This window comes from Acanthisitta chloris, unplaced genomic scaffold (genome assembly GCF_000695815.1).
Source record: "Acanthisitta chloris isolate BGI_N310 unplaced genomic scaffold, ASM69581v1 scaffold45472, whole genome shotgun sequence".
NCBI classification, from domain to species: domain Eukaryota; kingdom Metazoa; phylum Chordata; class Aves; order Passeriformes; family Acanthisittidae; genus Acanthisitta; species Acanthisitta chloris.
Window position 1 is genome coordinate 24,464 of NW_008661901.1, and position 24,471 is coordinate 48,934.

A 24,471-nucleotide genomic window follows, 5' to 3' on the forward strand; every position below is an offset into this window, starting at 1 on the left:
TCAAAATAGCCTCTTGCTCTTTCACCAGCCTAAAAATATTATTCAGGAATGTTTACATAGGTCTTGTTTTTCCCACTCCCTAATTTGCTTCATCTCCTGTACACTGTTCCTCTTTTACTAAAACTTCCTACTTAGGACCTCTTGTGTGCTAAGTAATCTTAATCAGCTTTCTCCCACGGCAGCCCTGATAGCAGTCAGTCCTAGTGCTCTTCCCTGATAATTTGTTTCAGTATGTTTTGCCTCATTAGCCCATAATGTAATTGCCTACTTTGTGTTTACAACAATGTTGTTTATTTTGGGTCTGTTCAGATTTGATGAACACATCCTCTGTTAGTGTTGCTTTAAAGATGTCTTCTTTTAGTAATGGGTTTGTGGAGTGAGTTAGTTTTAAAAGAAAAACACAAATCCGCAACTTTTAATGAAAAAAAAAGCAGCTTTGATTTTGTGCCCTCATCCTTGGATAAAGCTCTAAGTGAAGAAACCCTCTCTCAGCTGTGTGACAGCTGTGATGGCTGCACAATGGCACAAAGATGCGAGTAGATTTGTCACCATACTGTCAGGGGTCTCACTGTCACCCACCTCACCTCTTTCCTCTGTCAGGATGTCTCACAGAGACATCAGGGTCTTGGCCTGAGATTGCTGCTTCCTCTCCTTGCAAATCAGTTCTCTCTTGGCAGGCTTTCAGTAATAAGTTTTGGAGTAACTCTGGTTTTCCAACTTTTAAAATTTAAAAGCAAAACTCACTGTTTTCCAGACCACTGTAAATGTGTTTCCTGTTTTCTTTAAGAGTGGGAGAAGAGGCATGAGGCTGGCTTGCCTGGGAGATGGTGTGGTCCTTTCCAAGGCCACTCCCATAATGGTGTGACCGACTGTGCTGTGCCCATGGTTTGTACCAGGGTAAAACAAAGCGGAGGCTCAGGGCAGACCTTATCACCCTCTACAACTCCCTGAAATGAGGTTGTAGTCAGGTGGGAGTTGGTCTCTTCTCCCAGGCAACCAGCAGTAGGACAAGAGGGCACAGACAAGCTCTGCCAGGGGAGGTTTAGGTTAGATATTAGGAAGAGATTTTTTACGGAAAGAGTAATCAGACACTGGAATGTGCTGCCCAGGGAGGTGGTGGATTCACCGTGCCTGGAGGTTTTTAAGATGAGACTGGATGTGGCACTTTGTGCCATGGTCTGGTAACCATGGTAGAGTTGGACTTGATGGTCTTGGAGGTCTTTTCCAACTTGGTTGATTCTATGAAAATATGAGCCCAATTCCTGATGAAAATGGCTGAATATACATTTGTAAGTTTTTCTCTTTTCTCTTTTCACTCTACTGCTGGAGATAATGTACCACACAGTGACTCAGGCTTTCTGCTTGTAATAATTTTTCTTACTGATGGGGGGAAAAAACAGCTTTAAATTATTCCACATATCAATGGTTGCATGCATCAAAAACAGGCTAAAAAATGCTAATGACCTCAACCCATGAATATCCAGAAGGCATAAAGCTTTTGTAGTATAAATATATCATTTAATGAAAATATTGAAAGGAAGTGCATTTCCATGAAATTCATCTATCAGAGTGTTATTTTTAATAGATGAATTCATTGCTTTACCCAGAGGTATTTTTGTTTTCAGTCTTTTTCCAGACACGGAGACTTATTGCACTGTCTTTGGGTTATGAACAAAACAGCATTTGCATCGGTTCTCCCCATATTCCATAGCAGTGAATTGCTGTGAAGCATGAATTTGACCTCCCTAATTCTGTCTTTGCCTTAAAAGCACCCAAAAAGGTTCCGCTTAATAGAAGGTTCTTTTGGTGTATTTATTTTTGTGAGTCTGAAGGAAACACTCTGTCCACATCTAATAACCTGATTGTGAAAATCAGAAGTGGTTCTTGGCAAAACTGGTATCAGTTCCCTCAGAGGTATAATACATCTCCTAAAGTATAATGTGGGTAAGCCCAAGTCTTTTCATATACCTATTCTTGGGCAAGGAACTTGCATCATACATCAGCTCTAGAATAGGAGGTATTTGCTTGTTTTGTTTCCATGTAATGATGCTAAATTCAATAGCACTTGAAAAGTGCTCTGATGTCCTATAGTGGAAAGGTCTCTCTCATTTACTTCCTGTAGTTCCCACAATGAGCTAATCGCTACATAAACCTATTTGTCTTCCAAATTAGCAGGAGTTGAACAATCCACTTGTTTCAATGAGTGAAATTGTCAAGCATGTGAAAGAAATATTGGCCATCCATTTTTATAAAACATTAACTTCTTTATCTGGAAATGCTTTTTGTGTAAATTGTTCGGATCAGCAATTCATCTACTTAACTTTTCCATACTGAGAGGCACCCTACAACACTGTCCTCCTGCAGCAGCAGACTGGCACTCTCAGTGACTTGGTTGCTCCTCACACTTCTTCCAACAGTGGCAAAACTGAATTACAATTTATTTTCATTGCATTTGTGTAGAAGTTTGAATAGTGACTAAGTGGTCAGTTCTTATGGCAGCTAGTAGGAAAAGCATGGCCAAAGTTTCAGGAGAGAAACCTGCACCAAAATCATATCTTCACAAGGCTCCTGAGATGAGCTCTGCTCCCTCCTTGGACCCAGAGGAACCTAATTTCCCAGCTGGCCAGGGGTCATTGTGTCTAGAGAGCCAGAGCAAGGCCTTGAGGCTGACAGGGCTGTCTAACAAAGAGAAGGTGAAGATGCTTTTTCCTCGCTGTTAACCAGTGTTAAAATACTGATCTGACTTCTCCAGTCCTAGCCTTCCCAGAACGAGTTCAATTAACACATCCTAGAGCTGAGCTTTGGAGACTTATTTTAATGTTGTGGTTTAAATCCGTTGTGTTTAAAGTAATTTTTGGAGTAAGTAATTTTCCCTCTGCTGTTGCCTTTGTTTCCCCATTTGACTACAGCAACTAAGGAGATTTTCTTTCATTTAAAATTCTCTTGAGTACAGGCATGAGAGACACAGCAGTAGAAACACTAGATGTCTGGATTTTTTACCTAGAAAAAGCATTTTTGTAACACACAGCTTTTAAATAGCTTAACAAATCCAGTACCTGATGTGACTGTGACCATGCATGCAAAGTTTCTGCTTGTACAGGGAGAAAAAGATAAATAAAGCTGACTGTAAATGGAAGTGCTTTCCCATCTTAACTGTATGGTATTATCATCAATCACTAAAACCTTTTTCCTGTATAATCTCACTTTTTTTTTCTTGATACCCAGTTTCCTCAGTGATATTGTAATTTCAGCATTTATAGCCTTACATGGTTTTCTTTGTTGCTGCCTGTTAGGATATTGGAATAGTGACAGCAGGGAGTGAATAAAGCAGGTATAGCCAGGTTAGTACTTAATACACATACAAAGTCTTCTCTCAGGGAAGTGATTAAAACCATATAATTAAAGTTATTTATAATATGATTTGACAAATAATTGAAAAAGAGGTGACAGTACAGTACAATAAACGTTTTTCTTCTCTGATATTACTGTGTTTGAACTGTCCCTTGTACTATGTTTTTGCAGTTCAGAGGTCAGTTCAGGAACAAAAGTGATTTTTATTTTGTGCAAAAGGAAGTGTGTGTGTGTATATACATCTGTGACGGGTTTTTTCCTTCTATATATACATAAGATACATAACGTAAACTTATGTTATCCATTACTGTGATGCTCTGACATATTTCACACTAGGATTTACTACCAATCCTCAAACAATTATTTTTATTTTTTTTCATAAGGGGCTCATGTTCAAGTTTTAAGTTTGGCAGAGCACACAAATTCATTAGCAGAGGTCAGGCATGCAAAAACCTTGACATTTCAAAATGAGTCCTGGCCTGGCTTCTGAAGTGGTTAGAAACAAGGTATTTTGGGTAGATGTTTACTTCCCTACTTCTGCATTAAGCTAGACAGTCATCAATTATTTTGTAAGTCAAGGATGAATTTCTGGTAAAATTTTTTCCAATTTTCTCTTTCATGATTGTGATTAAACAGCCTTCTACTCTTGTGTTATTTTCTGTAATTTCAGCTCAATAGCTATCTACTTTTTGATACATGAAAATAATTAAATGGTGATTGGATAAATAACACATCTGGAAACAGAGCAGAGCTGGATAAATAACAGATGAACATCACCTTATTAGTGAGACTCAAAAATATTTTTCCATCTGGGTAAGGTCCTGAGCTGAAGTTACCTTTTCAGCCCTTTTCTCAGAGAAGAGAAACCTTGTTGTGCAGAATGAAACTGGAATAGTTACAGGGAAAAATGCAGTAGCTCTTTGCACGTTTTTAGTAGCAGAAACAAGAAGAAAATCAAAGAGTAACTGACACAAACCTCTCTTGGTCTTGGACCAACTTTTAGCACTGATGGTCTAGGAGGGGAGACTTGGGCTGGGAGACCAAAATCTAGCACAGCTCTGATAAGATATTGTAACAAACAGGAAAAAGCCACCAGCACTGTTGTGTTCATATTTCTCTGTCAGCTGGAGCAGCTGCTACATACAACTATCAGAGTAGCAGCTTAGCAAATGCTCTGAATTGCATTTTCAATCTCTTGTCCCTGTCTCTCTAGGGAAATGAGTTAAGGATGTGCAGAGGAACAATGCAAATAATCTTTTTTCTCAGGAAAAAGCAGCTTAATTCAAGGAAGTATTGAAAGCCAGATAAAATGAGGTTTAGGCTGTTATCATATCCAGAGATATTTGAGGTAGTAGTCTGTATATTGATGGCAATTTAGTTTGAAAATAGTATTTATTAACCCAAATATGTTAGACTTGAAAAATTAAGCAATATGAAGATAAGAGATACTGTACCCTGGATGATAATGTCGAGGTTGGTAAATGCCAAAAATGCAGATGAAAAGGCAAATTCATGGGAATGGACAGCATGCTAGGCAGGGCAAGGCTGGAGAGAGAGCAGCAAGAAGAATACCAACAGAAGAGACCTACAGAGAGACAAAATCGGCTAAGTCTTTGAAAAAAATCCACCAAAGACAGAAAGATAATATAGAATTAAAAGCCTGGATTAAGGTGCTACTTTCTCCCTTAGGATCTGCAAGGAAAAATTAACATCTGTTTCTCCTTCCAGTATAGAGGTCAGTTACAGAGCTTTATTCAGGTGGTGGAGTTTGATAGACATAATTTGAAGTAAATGATAACTGTATTTATAATTCTCACAATATATAAATTGGGGGATTTGGAGGGGGATTTTTTTTATAAAACTCTTCTTCTACCAGATGAAGTGCCTATGTACCCATAGGTGCTACAGAACTATTGTACTTTTTTCTGATTTTACTGAGTTTTATTTGCCCTTGGGATTACTGTAGAGTAGGCATATTTGAATTAAACTATAATACCAGAGTGGTACAAGTGAGCAGAAGTGTTAGTACAGCACCCAAAGCTATAAAGGTTATTTTGTGACAGTTTTCCAAACATACAATAACAAAAACACAACTTAAATGTTAAATTCACTTTGAAGCAAAAGGAAATACTAAAATAAAACCTATATATGTTGCAGTAGTTACCTCACTTGCTACTGAAATGCAACTGTTCCTGGGGATGTGGCACAGGTCTGCAAATACCTGGGAACAGTTTAGGAGAAGTTTGAGAATAATTTAGTGTAGTGACATAAATAAAATAAAAATACCAAAGTGCACAAGGATGACTAATGTACACTGGAGAGTAACGATAAGGGATTGATGTAATGTGTCTTTCAGAGAACTAGACCAGAGCATTATTTAAATAGTGTTTTTTATTTATTTAAAACTATTTTGTTTTGGTTTGTAGGAGATGTGGGAGGTGTGTGCATCACAGTTTAACAAGCATTAACAAGGCCTGACCATGTCTTGGTGATGTCCATCTGAAGTGCATCTTGAACAGTAGTAATGAAATCTGTCCTTGCTATCTGAGCTTTAAAAAGACAAATAAAAAACCTACAGTGGTTGAACTGTTTATGTGTAAGAGTGGATATTACTTCTGTCACAGCTCAGAAAGTATTTCCTTCAGATGATACATAATAGCTCTTTTTTTACTGTATATTTTTTACAAAATTTGTTTAAAAGTTCAGTTTCTAATCCACTGAAAATTAGTAGCATCAATTAATTTTTACTGCAATCTAGCTGGTTAATTTGATAAAGAGTCTGTCGGCATTTCTTTTACATATTTTCTTCCTTCGGGTGCCTTAAAAAACTCCTGCTGCACTGTGTGCTATCCAGCCATTTGTGGCTTGAAACATTGCCTAAATGCTGACTTATGTTTCCCCATTTTTAGGCTGTAGCTTTTATGTCTGACAACTCAAGTCTTGCAGCAATAACACTGAGTTCCTGCAATGGTTAGAAAAGCACCACCCACTGAAAAATATCATGTGCCACCATTTTACTGCACAGTGAATCAATCTACTTTGGAGGGCTGCAATGTCTCATTTGACTCTCTAGCTGTTTTTTAGACATGAAGATCTTATATAAATTCCAAAGTCCCTTTGCCTTTCACAGCTGATCACTTTTTGGAAAAGTCAAAGTGGGAGATTTCTGGCTGACTTCCACGTGTAGGAGAGCCTTCAAAAGGTCCTTTCTACATGTGCTCATTGTACTAATATTAAGCCAACTTTGCAGAGACTTCACTGCTTGGAAGTACTATCTCCGTTCTGTCACCAGCCTTATCTGTTAAATCCCAATGAGTGTGAAAAACGAGAAAAATCTGGGTTTGCTTGGCTGTTTCAACAGCATGTTGAGAATGGCCAGATTGCTGGAGAAGACGATTCTCTTGGAAACCCTAACAGCCCAGCCTCCTCATCTGTAGGCACAGAGAGCTCATCTGAGTGTGTAAATAAAAATAAATAATGCAGTGAAAAAATATGCAGAGTATTTCGCTGCAGTGTTTCGATTTTGGATCTGCCATAACTAATTTAAATCTTCTGTTGGGATTTATGCAGGCAAGGGGTCAGGTTTATGACGTTTGTAATTTAAAGCTTTTTCTGCTACTACATCTTTTCTACTTTTATGTCCTATCATGGTACCTTTTTGCTGCAAAGGAAGTCCCTTTTATTCCCTTTTCCTTTGCTGCTTTGAAGAGAACATTTGCTTCTCCATTTATCTGAGGTAATGAGACCTGATTCTTTAAATCAATCTAATTGGGCTTCTTTTAGTGTATAGAATATCCCTTTTTTGCAGAGGAATTTCATTTCTTTGTGCAGTCGCTCTATCTCCAGTGCTCAATATCTCACATGCCTGTTTAATTTAAAAAAAAAAGGCAAGCAATTGTCATCCAAATGGCTGTGGTCTATTCTCTCTTGCAGGCTGATTCACGGAGGGCAGCTGTTAAATGGCTTGGCAGGGCCAACTGTGATGAACGCGGCACCATTTCTGTCCACGACCTGGTTTTCTCCGGATGAACGAGCCACAGCGACAGCCATCGCATCCCTGCTCAACTACCTTGGCTGTGCTGGAGCCTTCCTGGTGGGGCCTCTTGTGGTGCCATCTCCTAACGGGACAGCTCATGGCCCACTGCTGTCACAGAGCAGCACTGAGCACATCAAGGACCGCATCGAGGCTGTGCTGTATGCAGGTGTGGTTCAAAAATGAAAATTTAAGAGGAAATAAGAAAAAAATATAGAAAAATGTCTGTTTGGTACTTGTGAACCACTACCCTCTAGTGGCTGGTTTGCACAGGAACCAGTTTCTGACTGAGGGAAAATAGTTAAGTGGTAACATATTGTACCATCAGAAGGGTTATTTTTTTCCCCTTTTGTGTAGGAAAGATTTTAGAATAGCCTTTTGTACAGACTGACTCCAAAGGAATTATTTCAGATGTTTGTATTGGCTGATCTTGGGAGAAATGTCTTCTCGGAGAGCTTAGACTTTCCCTGAGCTTCCAAACTGTTTTTTGCTTATTGAATTTTCATAAAAAATGTGTGTCCATGACAGGTTGGGATTTTTCTATTGTTTCCGTAAGGATGGAAATCCAATAGTCTTTTAGCATTAAACTGTTTCCTGCACTAAATCAGCCTTAATTTATGACTTGCACTTGCCTTTCAAATGTGGTTAGATTATTATTATTATTTAAAAATCTAACACTGAAATTAAAATGCAATAGATTTTGGTTTTAAGTAAACTCACATAATTCTTATTGGTGAGCAATTCCAATGAAGTGACAACAGCTGAGTATAAAAAAACCACTGATATAAAATTTACCTGATATAACTTGGATTTTATGTCCTTGCTCTTTTTCTTGCAATGGCTTCTGCAGCTCTTTGTGTGACTTATAAAAATTAGCAGCGAACTCTAAGGAAAAAGAAATGTTTAAGTGGCTTAAGAGTCCACATTCTGATTCTTAGTGGGTATAAATTGGTAGAACATTAAGAGCAACTCAACTCTTTGTCAAGTCATGGCAGTCGCATGTTTGATTGGGATTTCCCCCCTTAAAATTCCACCCTCTGAAATATAGCCAGGAGTTAGCCCTAAGTGTTCCATATAAACTACAGTTTATATGGAAGTTTATGGGGCTGAGTTAGCTGTTTGTGATCATTTATTCCTGGATGTTATTCTTATGGAAATTTTATTGAGTTAATATTCCTGTTGGGTGAGGACCACTTTACTGTTCATTTTAAAGAAAGTGTAAAATAGAAGCTGAATCACTATTTCAGCAAGTATTTTTGAGTAACCTAGTTTTTACTGGACTTAAATGTATTGGAAAAACAAGGACATTCAGGTTTGATTAGGCTTTTCTCACAACTGAATAAGGTGTTAGACTCCAAAAATCTCATGGCAGGTGAAAGAAGCAAAAATGAAAGCAAGTCAGGTTTTGTCCTGAGGAGCAGTAGGTAGGGGTAGGAAAATCAGCAATTAAGGAAATACTTTGGCTCTCCCTCTCTGGATTTTCCATGGAGAGAGAATTCATCTGCCTAAAGGAAGTATGTTTTGAGCTTGAAACCACTGTTTTGAGTCTGGCAGTGCTAGAAATGTTACTTTCAGCAGCATGTGATTAGATTCACGTTCTCTTCTCTTTTGGGACATTTTCCTAAGCTTTTTCTTCAGAAGTAGGGATGGATCTTGCTTGCCTCCAAGGTTCAGGTGTGTCTTGCCTCCCCCATGTCTCAGCATGTCTCTTTCTGCCTTCCTGAGCTGGCAAGGGTTTAGGAGCACCCACAGAGCTGTTTGGGGTCACTGGTTTCAGGATGAAATGGTCCTACAGTAGCTTACTATGAATTGTGTTTTGTGGGGCATCTGTAGTTCTCACTTAGTATTTGAAAGTGCTTTGAACAGAGGTAGTTTCTTCATGCTTGTGTTTGTGTCTTCTGAGGTGCATCTTTTCAGGAGTTGCAACCCCTTTAGCTGTTCCAGCAACAACAAAGAGCTGGTTCATCAATGTTAGAGGCCTGGAGTGAATCACAGTGATGGTAGCAAAACCTTCAACTGGTTTTAAATTGGCAAGACTGTCAAAGAGGAGGTTGCTTTGAATCCCTCATGGAATTTGGCCTGTCTCATCTCAGCCCTGTTTCCCTGGAGAGCTGAAAGCATGAGATCCCTGCTGACTACCTCCCCTGTGGTCTCTTGTGCCAGATGGGTTCCAGGCATAGAAGGAAGGCTGCCTTGTAGTGGACAACTGCCTTGTGGTAGTGTACAGACAGTTCTGTTCAGCTGTGAGCCAAAAAATCCTCGGTAGGTGTGAGGTGTGTTAGCGTACTATCTGTCCCCTTAATCAGCTGGGCAGAAAACTAGGCTCAAATTGACTTCACGGATTACTAGTAAAGGTTTTGAAGAACGTAACAGAACAAGGAGCTGGACCCAAATATCCCACTTCCCTACTTCTTTAGGAAGTCTGGTCAGGCTTGGTATGACTTCTCCTTTCAAATACTAGGGGAAAGCCAGTTTCACAGGATAAACACTGCATTCGTAATGGGGTTGTGCTTATGATGGAGCTTGTTGCTTTGGTGTGAGGTAGCATTAGATAAGCAGCCTCCAAAAAGTTAGATGATGTCTTTTAAAAGACAGTAATGATGTGAATTGTTAACTTGGGATCAGTAGTGTGCCAAGAGTGTGCAAATTTTCCAAGGACTTAACCTCAAATATGATTACGAAGCAATTGCTTATAAACCCATTCCAAAATTGCTCTGTTAACTCCAGTCTCTTCTGTGTTTTAATAAATTGCTGTTCCTTTATCTCGAATGCAGACTAAGAGCTCAGCTGAATTACCACAGCCTCTTTCTGTGTCATCTGTGTCGCTGCACATTCTGGTTCACAGCTCAAATAGTACAGATGTAGCAAATCAGCATTGAATTGTATTACCTGAATTGCATAAGGAAGCTTGAATTATTCTGGACTGCAGCCAGAGCTTTTAGCCTTGTGCTTTCCTAAATATCAATGTGAAATCGTTATTTGTTAAAAAAACTAAATGTGTGCATGCCTGTAAAGGGCCCTCATGGCCCCTGTGCATTTCAGAGCAAGGTGAGGGGAAGAGTTTCTCGGCTTGGGTAGGTTTTTGTGCTGCAAGTAGCTTATCTAAAGGAAAAAGGCTTATGTCAAGGAGGCTTGTGTCTCTGATAAACCTCTTTTTCCATTTGGGGTTTACACAAGCAGCAGGGTGCCGGCTTTCTAGGCTGAGATGCAGGCAACACTCCACTTTGACAGTCACAGGTCACTATGGCATAGTACCCAGCTTTCATGCATCATTCAGGGTTCACTCCTCAACGAAAGATATCCATGGCCATATTTCTGCACACTAATTTATGACTTGGCCAATTCCAAGTCCTTTGTTGCATTCATTGCACTGTTGAGAAGTCAGTAGCTCCTGTGGAAGAGCTGTGACTGCAGCTCCCCTGGTCTCAACATTGACCTATTTCTTACCTTTCTTTTGCTTGCTTTTACTCCCTACTTACATTCCAAGGACAAATTTTAGATTGTATTTCTCTTTCTCTAGTCTGGTAGAGTAAATGATGATGGAGATAAAGGTATGAGTTTCTTAATGAGGAAGGAATTCAATATGTAAGAAATAGGATGTGTTTGGCAGACTTTTGATAGAGGTCTAAACGTGATACACAAAGCCAAGATGACACTCAAGACTTGTAATTCTTCAATAGAGGGAGCTGCTTTAGTTTCCAAAGTGAATTCTGCACTTTTCTTTTGTGCATGAGGGCAGCGCTAGCCAGGAAAATTTGTTAGCCTGGAAAGTGTGACACTGGGAAACATTAAAGAGTTGCAAGAAGGTATTACAAGGACAGCATGCTGAATTTAATAATTAAAAAAGAAGTAGTGTTACTATACTGCTCCTACTGCAGCAATTTGACTGGCAGAAATCTTGAGACAGCATGTAGATGAGGCCCCAGACGGTCACCTGGTATAAAATATTGCTATGACTGAAAAAGATTATATATGTGGTTTACATTCTTCAGGAAAAGACCTGGCCCTTTCCCCTTGTAGCACTGCAGTATAACAAAGTAAAATAATAACTACCTTGGACAAAATTTTACGGGTTTGTGTGACCCCTTTCTTGTTGGCCATACCTGTCTGCAGTCTGAAATGTTCCTTTAATATATGATTAAAAGGTGTGCATGCATGTACGTGTGTATACCTCTAAACCTATATGTAGATCTAGAAGCAGGAGATGAACAGCTTTTACTAAATAGCTGAGTTGTATCATCCTGTAGTGACAAAGCATCTCATCCCTTTCTTAGTTCTGGAATGATCAGTTATAGTCAGTTCTTTATTCACTGCTCATGGCCTCAAAAGCAATATACACAAAGAGAGAAATTAATTTATTTTCTGGAGAGCAGAAGTGATAGTCAGAAGGCCTAATTAGAGTGCCCTTGGCCCTCAAAACATGCAGTTAGACTGCAGCAGGAAAAGAGACACCACATAATTCAAAATGAATCCTTTAGCATTTGATCCTGAAGAATAGCATCATCGTGTTCCTGGTATGCCTTCAAAGGAAATTTAGTGTAGGCTTTTCTCCCATGTACCGAATAGAAGCATTCATTTTCCTTCCCCATCTCCAGCTGATTCATTTAGACACTGACTGTTATTTACTTTTCAGTTTCCTAAATTTATTTTCTTTTAGTTTAGCAGAAGACCTGGCAGTGTGCCATGTTCATATTGATTTATTAAAAAAGAGAAGAAAAAAGAAAATGAACGCAGTTGAGTATCCAGCTCTGCTGGAATTTATTTGTGGTGTCAGGGAACACTTCTTTGTTACAAGATCACAGGTTCTTTTAAGATAACACACTTCAGCTATACATTTCTCTCTCCAGCAGCAAAGAATCATGTTTTCAAAGGGGATAGGAGAAATACTGGGATCGAGGACTGTGGAGAACATGATATACATTGTAAAAGGCCTGTAAAACAAATTATTTAGGCTGACTGTGGGTAGAGTTGTTTTTCCTCAGGATGTCTGCTCATGGGACTTACTGAGTCTTTTCTGTGAAGAGCTCAACACTTTTCAAGCTCAGGTCCAAACTTCTGCTATGAAATTTTTCAAAGATTTGGAATACCTGCTGCTGAACAGGATGAGCATCTGCAAACAGCTGTGTTCTTTCATTTTCCTCCCTCTTACCCATACTTTCTCTATTCCTGAGTCGTGTCTGCTCCTACACTTTTCTCGTTATATTCTGTTGCCACATAATACTGTTTGTGTCCGACCTGCTACCTTGCTTGACCTTTCATTTGCCTTCATCGTCTTGTGCAATGAGTAATTGTCATTCCAAGCCCTGGGGCTTCCCCAGTCCCATCTGTTTAAAGGCTGTAGCACACTGTTACCTGCACTGCATTACTTCATCATGAGGAAACATGGCCAAATGTTCATATTGCAGTTCTCCCTAAAGAGAAAAAGCAAAGCTTTCCTTTTGCTTCACTGAGTTCCCTGTGTGTGAGCTGGAATGGACTGCCAGTGTCACTGATTCTCCATCTCAATTTGAAATCTTGCTTGGGGAAGGAAAGAAGAAATTCTCCTTCAAGTTACAGAGTTCTATTGTCAGGGGCAGTAAAGCACTTGGGGTGGGATTTATGTCTCAGGGGCTGATAACAGCACTGTTCCAAAATAAGTCTTTCAGTGCTAACATCTGCTCTCGGTTTTGTTTCTCTTTGCCCTCGTTTAGAATTTGGAATGGTTTCCCTGATATTTTCCGCAGCGTTGGCCTATTTCCCCTCACGCCCTCCATTCCCTCCCAGCGTGGCTGCAGCGAGTCAACGACTCAGCTACAGGAGAAGTTTTTGCAGACTCTTAAGGTAGGACTTCATTTGGTTTCCACGTCAAAGCAGATCAGCACCTAAATAAATAAAGCCAAGTGTGCCTTAATCTTCTCATTGAGCAAACAAGTTGGTTTGTAGTGCTTTTAAACAAAATAAAATTAAATATTCATGGTGAGACATAAAAGGATGCTAACTGCTAAAAAGCAGACATTAAATTTTAAATCACTGGGTATATCTCAAGCCTTCACACCGAAGTCCTTCAGCACCAACACTGCTTTAGTCATCCTGTTAGCACAGCTTTTCTCATGCAATGCTTCTGTTACATTAGGTTGTACAAGATCGTTGACAGTGCTGTGAGATAACAATGAACAACACTGGGCAAAACCAACTAATAAGCAACTTTTGTCTGTGCTTATTATATTGGAATGAATTTGAGGTTTGCTTGTTATTTGAATGATTGTTCAGCTGCTTTCATTCAGCCATGGAAGCAATGAATGAACTATCTGAAGCCATTATATGCTCTATTAAATCTCATTACTTGTATACTAAAATATGAAGTGGGAATAGGAAATGTGTCTCAGGTGTGTTTCTGGACAGGTTCAAAGGTGAGTAAGCTTCCTTTAAATTTTTATGTTTAAAAGAAAGAAAAGAGTTATAAACAAAGTGACATCTCCAACTTTGCGACTTCTCCCACTTGGGCCTTTTTGATAAGACAGTCTCACTTTCCCCCAGAGTTTGTAGTGTCTTGTACAATGGGAGTGTGATTTCAGAGGAGGAGCTAAAGCAACAGTAATACTAAAGGTGAATTACTGTGAAGGCCAGTGCCCTGTATGTGATACAGCACAGATGAACCTTCTGAGGCAAAGAACTGCTCCCATGATAGGGAGTGTTGCTAACTTCACTGGGCCCTTCAGACTCTTCCTGTAATTTTTTGCTGAGTGATGTAGTGGTAGGAGCTGAATCTGCATACAAAGGGCTGCTTGAAACTTGATAATTGTGGAGCTTTAGACATTTAGTTATTACAGACCTACTGTGGCCTGTACTTTCAATAAGTGCATTTAGAGGCCTAACAAACAACTCATCCCTTGTTGTCATTGGGTTGTTTTTTACTTTTGTTGTTGGAGGCTTGCTTTTTTATTTTGGGGGAGTCAGTAGTTGGCAAGATGCTTAATCCTATGTGTTCATCTTGGGGCAAGCTGGCAGTGGGGAGAAGGTGTGAGTATAGCTGTCTGGTTAGTCTGGAAAGTGACCTACTGAGGATATTAAAAAATAGCAATTCCCCTAAGGACACTTAGCACACACAACAATGCTGTTATGCACCCAAGCTGATGTGCAGTTAGACCCTGCCTGAGGGCTGTGTTGTAAAAATGTTGCTGTTGCACAGAAATCCAAACAGCAACTGACTCTGCAGGTGAAATATAAAATTTTTGTTGACAGCGCTCCATTTGGGAGTTCTGTAACCGTTAGATTCCACCTTCAAAGTGTTGTAAACAGTGGACCTGAGATACTGGTAAGGTCAGGAGGTAAACAGCAAAGCTGGCTTACTATTCACAGTCAATTAAACTTAAGAAAACAAACTGGACTCTTAAATAACAAGCATAGTTTATAGTGTCTGCAAGAACCACGAGAGTTTTTTACAAATGTGTATAGGTAGGTTATTAGACCTCCCTTCCCTCTGGTCTTTATGCATTCTTGCATGCTACCCTTTATCAAAGGCACTTCTTCATTCCTCTGTACATGAAACAATCAACAGTTCATCATTAAGCCCACTTATCTTGGGGTACCTTTCAGCAATAATCCATCAACCAAGGGGATTTTATAAAAGAAAATGGTATCTGCCATGCTTCAAGAGGAATCCATCATCTGGTACATTAGGCTTCTAAGCTCTGTCGCCTGCCTAATCTAGGCTTCATAATTCTTGGCTCAGAGAGCCTTTCTTTTGACTTAGTGGTGTAGACTGAAGGTAACCAGCAGATGAGTACCAGGAAATTATTATTTCCCCTTTTTGTTTACTTATCCTCTGGCATAAGAACTGTGTGTAAAGAATTTAGGATGTGTATGGGCTGGTGGGCTGCACCGAAAACATTCATTAGAATTGAGATGTTCATCATTTCCCTCTTCTCTCCCTCAAGCTGCAGTTCTGTTACTTCAGAATAAAGCAATGTAGCATAGCTGTACCATTGAAGACATTGACCTTTCTTCCTTGGACACCAAAGGGATCTATCACATCCTTGCAACTCCCACACTCCCTCATGACTTCAGGTCCTTGAGCAGTCATCCCACACAAGCTGCTTCTTGCAGAGTTGTATTGTACCATCCACAGAGGTCAGCCATCCCTGTAGGCTGTTTTTTGGGGACTTGCTGAGGAATTTGATTCTTCTTCCCAATTTGGAGGATTCCTGCTTCTGACAGATTGTAACAATTAGCTGATCTCTGGTTATCTCTTGAGACAACTCTCTCAGCCTGCAGTGGGAGACGACAGATTAGTCATGGTTTGGGAGCTCAGCCCAAATCTTTTAGCAGTCTATCACAAACTATGACAGGTGTACTTTGAATTTCCATTAGAAGTTTGGTGCCCTTTTTCAGTTTCTTGGGTGAAGCAAATAACTTTTTTTCCCCCCTCAGTTCAGAATATGCCACAAACTTCAATGGAAAAAATCCCAATACGAATAAATAGTTGATAAGTCTTAAAATCTGAACTAAGAAAACTTGTTGTGAATTTTGCTTTTAAGTAATTAGTTACATTTAGCCAATTATGTGCTTTTTATATTTTCAAGAGGCTATGTAAACAGTTTTGAAATTTTGTAACAGGGTTTTTATGAATAATTATTTCTTTAATGAAATTTTCATGACATCTCCATCCAGTAATGGAAACTGCTCATAGCATGCCTGATGTTAATAGGCACTGTCAAAGTCGTTCTGCAAATGATGACTGACTTTGACTGGGCTCCCCTCTGAACCAGCCTGTCTTAAAGATTCTCGTGGCATTAGATAGGTTTCTGAAGAAAACACAGAAGGAAAAATCAATTTGTATTCCAGCAGAATAGTTTAACAGAGAGGCTAATGCTGATATCGCGTCATAAGGGCTGATAGGATGGAAAACAGTGTGTGTTCAGCAACTGATGGTGTGACAGACAGCACATTTTTCTATTTTCAGTGAAGCAATTGCAAAATTGCAAAAACAAATACAAGTGACTGGAGCCATGAAAAGTGGAGCTGCTCCTGAAGATGTATGTTTCAAATAGCTTTAGGACTTAATGTAGCCAGCACTAGCTATTTCTGGACCGGGGCAGAATGACATCTGGTGGTCAGTGCCACTTTATCACTGCTTATACTGGAGACTAGGCAGTGGCAGCCTCTGCCACTTGAGGTGTTGTGATGCAGAGCTGGTTCTCTGGTATTGGTACTAGGAGTTGGACGTGGCACACAGCAGCTATCTCACATGACAGTCTATCTCTGCTTGCGTTACAGATGACAAATACACCACAGGAGATTTTGGTCAATTAAATCACAAGGTGCTCGCCCCCTCAAAAGTGGCTTTTAAGTGAAGATGAAGTTCAGATAGCCAAAAATTTGGAATATTCAGCAAGTGTTGTTTTGGAAGACTGCATTCGGACTTGTTCCTGCTTTGCAACCTCCAACATGGTTATTGTCCATGCAAAATTCCTTTTTATTTTATTCTACAGATGTGAATTGCCTTTCACATGGATAGTGTTAAATAGTATCAGATGCCAAGGTGATACAAGACAGACTAGGATAAGACTAGGGCGTTCTTAAGAGAGAAAAAAAGTCAGGCAGACAGTAAGATTCAGAGAAATATAACTAATGTGGAGAAGAGCTGAAAGTTTGGGAGTTGTTTTTCTTCGCACTAAAACATAAATCTGACACAAATGATATTGAAAGAGGAGGCTATGTTCATGTGATGGAAATGTATTATTCAAGAAGAGGATGTGTGAAAAAGAACAGTGCAAAGAAGCACTGGCTGGTGTGCTGTGTGTGGATCATCTAGGGGAGTAAAGCAGCATAAGCTGCAAACCTCTGAATGTTTTGGAGAATATTTGAATCTCGTTCTCTCCCTCTTGGCTTTCCTAGCTGCGTGCTATCAAATTGCCACTGCATGCCAAGGAACTGGTACTGATGGGGATCAATTTTATGTAAATTGTTTGGGATTGGAGGGAGCCACATTTTGTGGTTACACAGATAACCCATGGGATAACTGACCTTGGAATCACTGTAAAAATCTCTTCACTTTAAAATATCATTGTTGCAGAGTCTGAAGTATATTTTCTGATTTTCTTCCCAAATTGAAACATTTTTGAGGAAAAGTTGGATGTCTCTTAGCAAAGATTTCACATTTGCTTTCATTTACAGTGGGTGGGGGAAGTTGTTGGTGGCATTTGTCTGCCAACTCCTGTTTAGCGATGTGCTACGAAGATGATGACACAGCTTTGACTGCTTCACCTTCACTGAATACTAAAGGTTGAAAAATTTTAATTGGGGGGAAAAAGCAAACACATCAGCTATTTAGAGCACAATATTATACTTCTCTCTGTTTTTTGCCTGTTCAAATTGTCAAAATTTTCCACTCGTGCAACTGTACCCATCTCATTTCCAGAGCTCTCCCTGCCTTTCACCAAAATAAAGAGAAGTAAAACAGGTTTGGGTTTCCTTTATTTTTCTTTTGAAATTCCAGTTCAGGAGGCGTGATTATCTGATTTTATTCTTGAAATTTGCTTTTCATCATTTAAATTAGTGCTTATTATTCTTAACATACACTTAGGCTAAGTAGGCTGCCCATGCAAATACATGGAAGAATTGCTTGCAGAAATGAGAAACACATGAGCCCAGCATGTTCCAGAAGTCTCTGAACTATGGAAAGACTGGCTTTTTCTATTATCACAGTGCTAAGGCAGTAACATATCAGCCACTGGAATTTCAGTGACATGGCCGGATGCCTTTCTTCTTTTTCCTGGCTCACTCCTCCTTCAGACCTTTGCTATTTTTCTTGATGGGCAGAATATAGAATCTAGGGTGTCATTTCCTCTACTAGCTAATCTTAGTGTAATTTCTAATACAAGCAGCAGCTAATTGCAATGTTTTGTCTTCACAGCAATTTCCGATTCTTGATGATTGCTTTAGCCTATGCCATACCACTGGGTGTTTTCTCTGGCTGGTCTGGTGTTCTGGATTTGATATTAACACCTGTGCATGTGAGCCAAGTAAGTATCTCCTGACTGATACTCATCAGCTGTTTTTTAAGTGGCAAGTTTGTATTTTGTAATAGCGTACAGTTTTACCAGGTTTTTATGTGTAAGCTGTTATTAGTACTTATGGACCACTTTTCTGCTTGAAATTTTGAACAAAATGAGCTGTAGCTTTGGCATCCGGAACTGTCACAATTCCCCCACTGACTCTCCATCAGTGGTGAGTGTTTTCAGAACTGTACACACCTTTTGACAAGAAGGAGGAGGCAGGTAAACAAATGGGAGTATTGTTGGCTGCTGCACCTTTAGTGAAAGAAAATAATGTGTGCCCTGTGCAAAAGATGAAGTGGGGAGAAGATGATTTCTAAGCTTTTGAGAGAGTATTAGAAAAAAACAGAGGACATTACTCAGATTCTATAAAGAGAGGTCACATTTAGGGCATAGAGTACTTAGTCATACTTTCTTGTAGTGAATTTATTTCCTTTCCTAGAAAAAGCTTCAGATTGTTGTCAGGGGCTGTTAGCAGTTTGCAGCTCCAGCACACCATTTGTTTTGAAAGTAACCTCATTGTATTTTCTCAGCTTTAACACATTTCTCTATGTTTTGTTTTGTTTTCTTTTTCCTGTCAGGTGGATGCAGGCTGGATTGGATTTTGGTCTATAGTTGGAGGTTGTGTTGTTGGCATAGCAATGGCAAGGTAGGAATAATTACAGGTCCTTCCCCATTTCTTTAACTGTGAATTCTCATTTAGCTTATCCTCTTAATAGCATAACTTGTTTTCTCTCATCTTCTCGAAACTTGAAATGGAAAACGCATTCTGGGGTTATGGTGTGTTTCTTGTGGAGCAATAATTTGTACCATGTTAGTGGCTGCTGGGGATTGAGAACTCCACCTGAACTTGGCAAGTCAGAGTGTTACTCCTGACAAAGACTTCCTGTATGCTGCTTTTAAACACAGCTCTTGTGAATTCAGCTGCCTGTCATGAGGGAGAACCTGTTGTAGCACATTTGGAAAGCATTGAAGAAATTAATGCCTGTCTTCTTCCATCAACACTTTTGGGTATACTGATTCCCAAAGGGATATAGGGAATATTGCACAGGCAGCCTACCCACAATAATGTTATGTTCCTCCACAGAGAAATTAGTCTGGGACCATTTTGGCCATATTGCTGAATTCCTGTATAGCCTATTTCTTGCTGTGCTCCTATGGGCTACAGTATGGGTGTATCTATGCTCTTTATAAATCCAAACACAGCTCTCTCTGGCCATCATGCAGCAAGAAATGGATTGCCCTTCCAAAAGGCTCCTGCTTTTTCTTCATTGAAGAAGGAATTAGGAAAGGGGATGGGAGGAGGGAGAAAAAGTCCTTCAGGAGATACTTGAGCAGTGAATTTATCAAACTGCTTAAAACCAGTCATATGTTCTACTTGCATCTGAGCTTTGTCCTGACTTCTCTGTGTCCACTCCTTCGAGTCCAGTTCTGCAGTTCCAGTCTCTGCAGAGTTTAGTGCAAGTGCAGAGATCTGTAATTGTTGCAGTCATTGAGGGATTGTGGACACAGGGAGTCATCTTTTTAGGATAGAAATTGAAACTCTCTTTTTTCACTGTCTGTGCTTCATCAGAGTACACAATGCATAAAGAAATGTGAGGTTTCTCATCCTGACATTTTGCAGGCTGCCTAGCAACTGCAGCAGGGAGAGGAAAAAACTCCTGACCTAGGAAAAAGAAGCAAGAGCTTCTCTCCCATCCAGTCCAGATGTAGGCCAAAGGACTTAATCTATCGAAACAAAGTTCATGGCCTGAAAAAAAAGAGTTGATTTTGACTGGCTCAGCTCAGATACGAGGTTTTCTCAGTAAGTGAAGTAAATGTTTAAAACCAGCTGCTGTAAATGACACATGCTATAGCAGGTTGCATGCTGAAGCAGGTAGCATGCCAGTTTAATCTTTTCCATCATGACTTAATCCCTAGCATATTTGCAACATCTCAGCTGTTAGAGGGGCACCCTTAGTAGCTCACTTAACTTTGTTAGGAGAGAATCTGCTGACTCAATGCCAACATGCAAATCTCTATCTTTATGGTAGATTAATTTATTTAATATATTGCCTCAGTTAAGTTTCATGAAATGCTGACAGTCTCTTTAACTGCTTCAAAATTGATTTCAAACCTTGTTGAATACCTGTATTTTGTGGCATTCAGTAAATCTAAAAAATACCAACAGTCTGTCTCCAAATATATCTTTCTTACTTGGGCGATACACAGTTCAAATGGGAGGGTTTGCATACAGAAAGGGAGGGAGGAGGTGATTTGTCACTCCTGATGGATGACTCTCCCTCCTAGGCCTATTCAGTATTTATCTGTGTAGGGTTGAATCAATGACGAGTCTGACTGTAATCTGCTGAAAGTTGTAATTAGGAAAATTAAGTAATGATTCTTGTCAAAGCTGACAAGTTGATATATTTCAGTGTCAGAACTGTGATTTGCCGAGCAAGCAGCTCTCTCCCTTAACCACCTCTCATGAAGCTGTTAGTTTTGGGGTGGGTTTTTTCCCTTTTTTTTTTCCCCTGCTAATTTGTCAAATAGGTGCAGTATAGGAATTTGCTCCTTCTATTTTTGTCAATGCAGATCTATAATTTAGAACCCTTAACAACCTGAGCATTGTCCTGGAGCATTTGGTCAGGCACATCACAGTAGGTGTTAAATCATCTATATTTAAAGTAATGCCCAGTTTAGGAATTTGTTTATCTATCTCATTTTCAAAATGGTGCAAGTTTTCCTTAGCATTATACATAAATCCTCCTGCTCTCCACCCACTGCTGTCCTGATAGCCATGAACTTAGATGTTTTGCTAATTTGTGTGATGCATTTTCATAATTGAAAAGCCTGGGCTACCTTGGGCAGCTGGCAGGTGCTGTACCCTTTGCTGGCAGCTTTCAAATGCTACTGATTTGAAGAAAAGCAGTGTCAAAAGACTGACATTCATATCATTGCATGGAAACATAAATCTATTCCCTTTTCTCAGATTATTTTTTTTTTCAATTTTTTTTCCCCACATTTGCCAATGATCATAGATGCTTCTGAGGTTTTGTCCTCTGCAGCTCAGTTTTTCTTCCCACTTCTAACCTGCAGGGTAGTAAAAATGCTGAAACTCTATGGCATAGTGATAATTTCCTTAGCAACAGACAGTGTTGTCAGCAATGCAGGTCTGTGATTTTAACTGTAGGATGCAGCCTAGGGCTGCACCTGCTGAGATGCTGGAGACTTACCAGCAGTAGGCTCAGAGGTCTATATCTGGGTAAGTATACACCTTCTCTCCTGTTGTGCCTACTCTTTTAGCAGCTGCAGACATCCCCTAACACAATGGGTGATGAAGAAGGGTTTAAACAGAACAGAGGATTTTGAAAACAGATTCTGGGTTCAGAGGGTAAAAGTGATTTCTTGCATTTTTTTGATTGAAACAAGTATTCTGAAGAGTGGAGTAGATTTACAGTCATCTTTATTCTCATGTAACCAGACAAGAAGTCGTCCCTCAATTACCAAGTTCACTTTAAGTTGCTATGTAATTTTTTCCCCATTATTTCCGTTGCTGGCTGTGTTCAGTAGCTGCATAAACCTTTACCTTTGGGGCACATTTGACCCTTTTGGAGTCCTGTGATATCTGAGAGCTCCTTGGAGCACACTGCTACCCAGATGAGGATCTTTGTGTCTAAAAGAGTTGCAGCTGCTCAGTAAAGGTAGATATTTTCTCCACTTATCTGTTGTGAATGATTTAGATGCATATCATCCTCCTATCCCTACACATGCCTGGTGGTAGGATAGAGATAGAGCATCTCCTAGTGATCACCTCCAGACATGTTGCCTGTGAATGTCCCTCCCAGAAGGCTGATATTTCTCACACTGTGTCTCATTAGATTGGATCTACATCACTGCATTTCCCTGTAAGGACAGGGAGTTGTGACATTGTCTGACAGTAGGCAAAGTGGGGAGTCTCTCTGGAAGAAGATGAAAGTTTGCACTTTGAGGTGCTTCTGCAAAGCATTTCAAATTGCTGATTGTGACCCTAGTGATCCCAAAGAATAATTAAAGAAACTGGCAAACCAGTGAAGTGATCCTGATTGCTGGATTGGATTGTCAGAAAAAACCCAACAGTGGCAGCTGACCTCTGGCTATTGGAGATGAATGCATAAGCCACTTGAACACTGCAGTCATAAACATTTAAGATTATATGCAGCATTGATCTCCCACTACTGCTTATTGAATTACTCACTGCTAAATTCAGTGTGGAATTAAAGCAGAGGGAGAATCAAAATAAGAGAAAAAAGAAGTTGGTTTGGGAGGGTGAGGGGTCTTTGATTGTATTAGTCCTACATCTCTTAGAGTATGTATGGAGCTGAGGTTCTCAGTTCTCAAAATGTTGGTAGCATTATCTGTTTTATGAAATAAGCTATAAGGTACCTGCTTGTAAGGTGATCTTTGTCAGGGCAGAGAAGACAGCTGATGGACAGACAAATTTCATCATGGACCAACCTAGGTGGATTGTGCTACCATTAGCTGAATCAAGGTAGGAGGCTGTGAGGGCAGAAGTTATACTTTAGACATACTTACCTAACCCATCCATCCCAAAATCACATCTCCTAAGCAGGAGATTATAGAAAATTACTCATGAATAAATGACATTGTCGTTTCTAATATATCATTTTTAGTATCTAGGTTGAAATCCCTTTTGAAAAGAGCAGTTGCACTGATAATTACACCATGCGAGCGCTGCTCAAATGCATCCTGTCTCCTTGAAAGAAAAAGGGAAAAAAGACGAAAAAAGCAATTGTACCATCAGGTGGTATAAAGATCATATTTCTCTTTGAATAACAGCCAGACTGCCCAAGGACTTCTGGGGATGTCTAGGAGAGGAGTCGCACTAAGCTCTTTGTTTCTGTAAACATTTCTACTCAAAACAGCCACTGTCAGGGTGACCTCATGTGTAAAGAGTTCCTCCTCTGCCTAAGCCACTAAGAGCTTCATCACCAGTGCATCCAAGGGTTCAGAAGCTGTTCCTTGTCATCTTCATCTAATGATTCTGGTATTTGGAGTTTTGTCATTTTCCACAGAAATTAGTCTTGACACTTAACTATGTCTTGAATGAGTTGTGTCAGCCTCCTCATATGCTAATGGAGCACTGTGTCTGCCAAGGGAGACTGGCAAATGCTGGCAAAACAGTGATGGAAGTAGTGGTGTGAGATTGTGTCCAACAAATGCGATAGGAAGAAACAATCCTTCCTGTATACCAAGTGTTTTCAATTGATGCCTTGAGAATTGTTCTGGTTTGATTGTTATCTCGTGACAGCTGAAAAATTCATGGCTCTTCATCTCGACAGCTGGAACTATCACCATTCTATAAAAACGTGGTTTTTTCTATTTCTGGAAATGAGAAACAACTTTTTAAATTGTTTTTATAGTCTGTAGAAATGTTTAATGAGAATATACTGAATTAATTGTCAAGCATCATATTTAAATAATATGAAAATCAGCATTCATACTGCTCTGATCTGTGCTTTTATTTTAGATTTGCAGATTTTATCAGGGGCATGCTGAAGTTTATACTGCTGCTGCTTTTATCTGGAGCAACATTAGCATCAACCTGGTTCACTCTCACCTGTCTAACTAGTGTCACTCATCTGCCTTTAACCACAGGTATTGACAATTATTTTAATTCCTATTCTTTATAATTGATATTGAAGGCAAATATTTGCAGTCTTAAATGAACTGTCATATAACCTGGTTTGGTATCTTTAGTAATACAGTAGTTTTACCAAGATTGAGAAAAACCCCAATGTTTAGAAAACATATTAAATATGAAATATATTTACCAGCTTTGAATAACTTCATTAAAAGATTAAATACTTAAAGCAATAATGAGAACATGGAATCCACATGTAATTTGATTTGGGGACAAAGTGTTTTTCTGTTTTGAGTGTTTAAGTATATCAGGGGTGAGAAATAAACCAAGAGAAATCATAGAATCATGGAATTTAAGGGTTGGAATGGACCTTACAGATAATCTAGTCCCAGCCTCCTATCCCATGGGCAGGGACACCTCATCCAGCC

General features: G+C 39.5%; 1 protein-coding gene across 1 annotated transcript in view; it reads left to right on the forward strand.

The window, feature by feature from the left end:
* Nucleotides 1-24,057, forward strand: part of DIRC2 (disrupted in renal carcinoma 2) — a gene marked incomplete at both ends in the record, with an annotated part of 29,949 nt that extends 5,892 nt beyond the window's left edge. The window contains 5 exons of the mRNA XM_009070358.1: nucleotides 7,285-7,553; nucleotides 13,075-13,204; nucleotides 18,279-18,387; nucleotides 19,002-19,069; nucleotides 23,930-24,057. Of these exons, the coding sequence (XP_009068606.1) occupies nucleotides 7,285-7,553; nucleotides 13,075-13,204; nucleotides 18,279-18,387; nucleotides 19,002-19,069; nucleotides 23,930-24,057 (704 nt within the window). The remainder of the gene's footprint in view (nucleotides 1-7,284; nucleotides 7,554-13,074; nucleotides 13,205-18,278; nucleotides 18,388-19,001; nucleotides 19,070-23,929) is intronic.
* Between the last annotated feature and the right edge of the window lie 414 nt (nucleotides 24,058-24,471).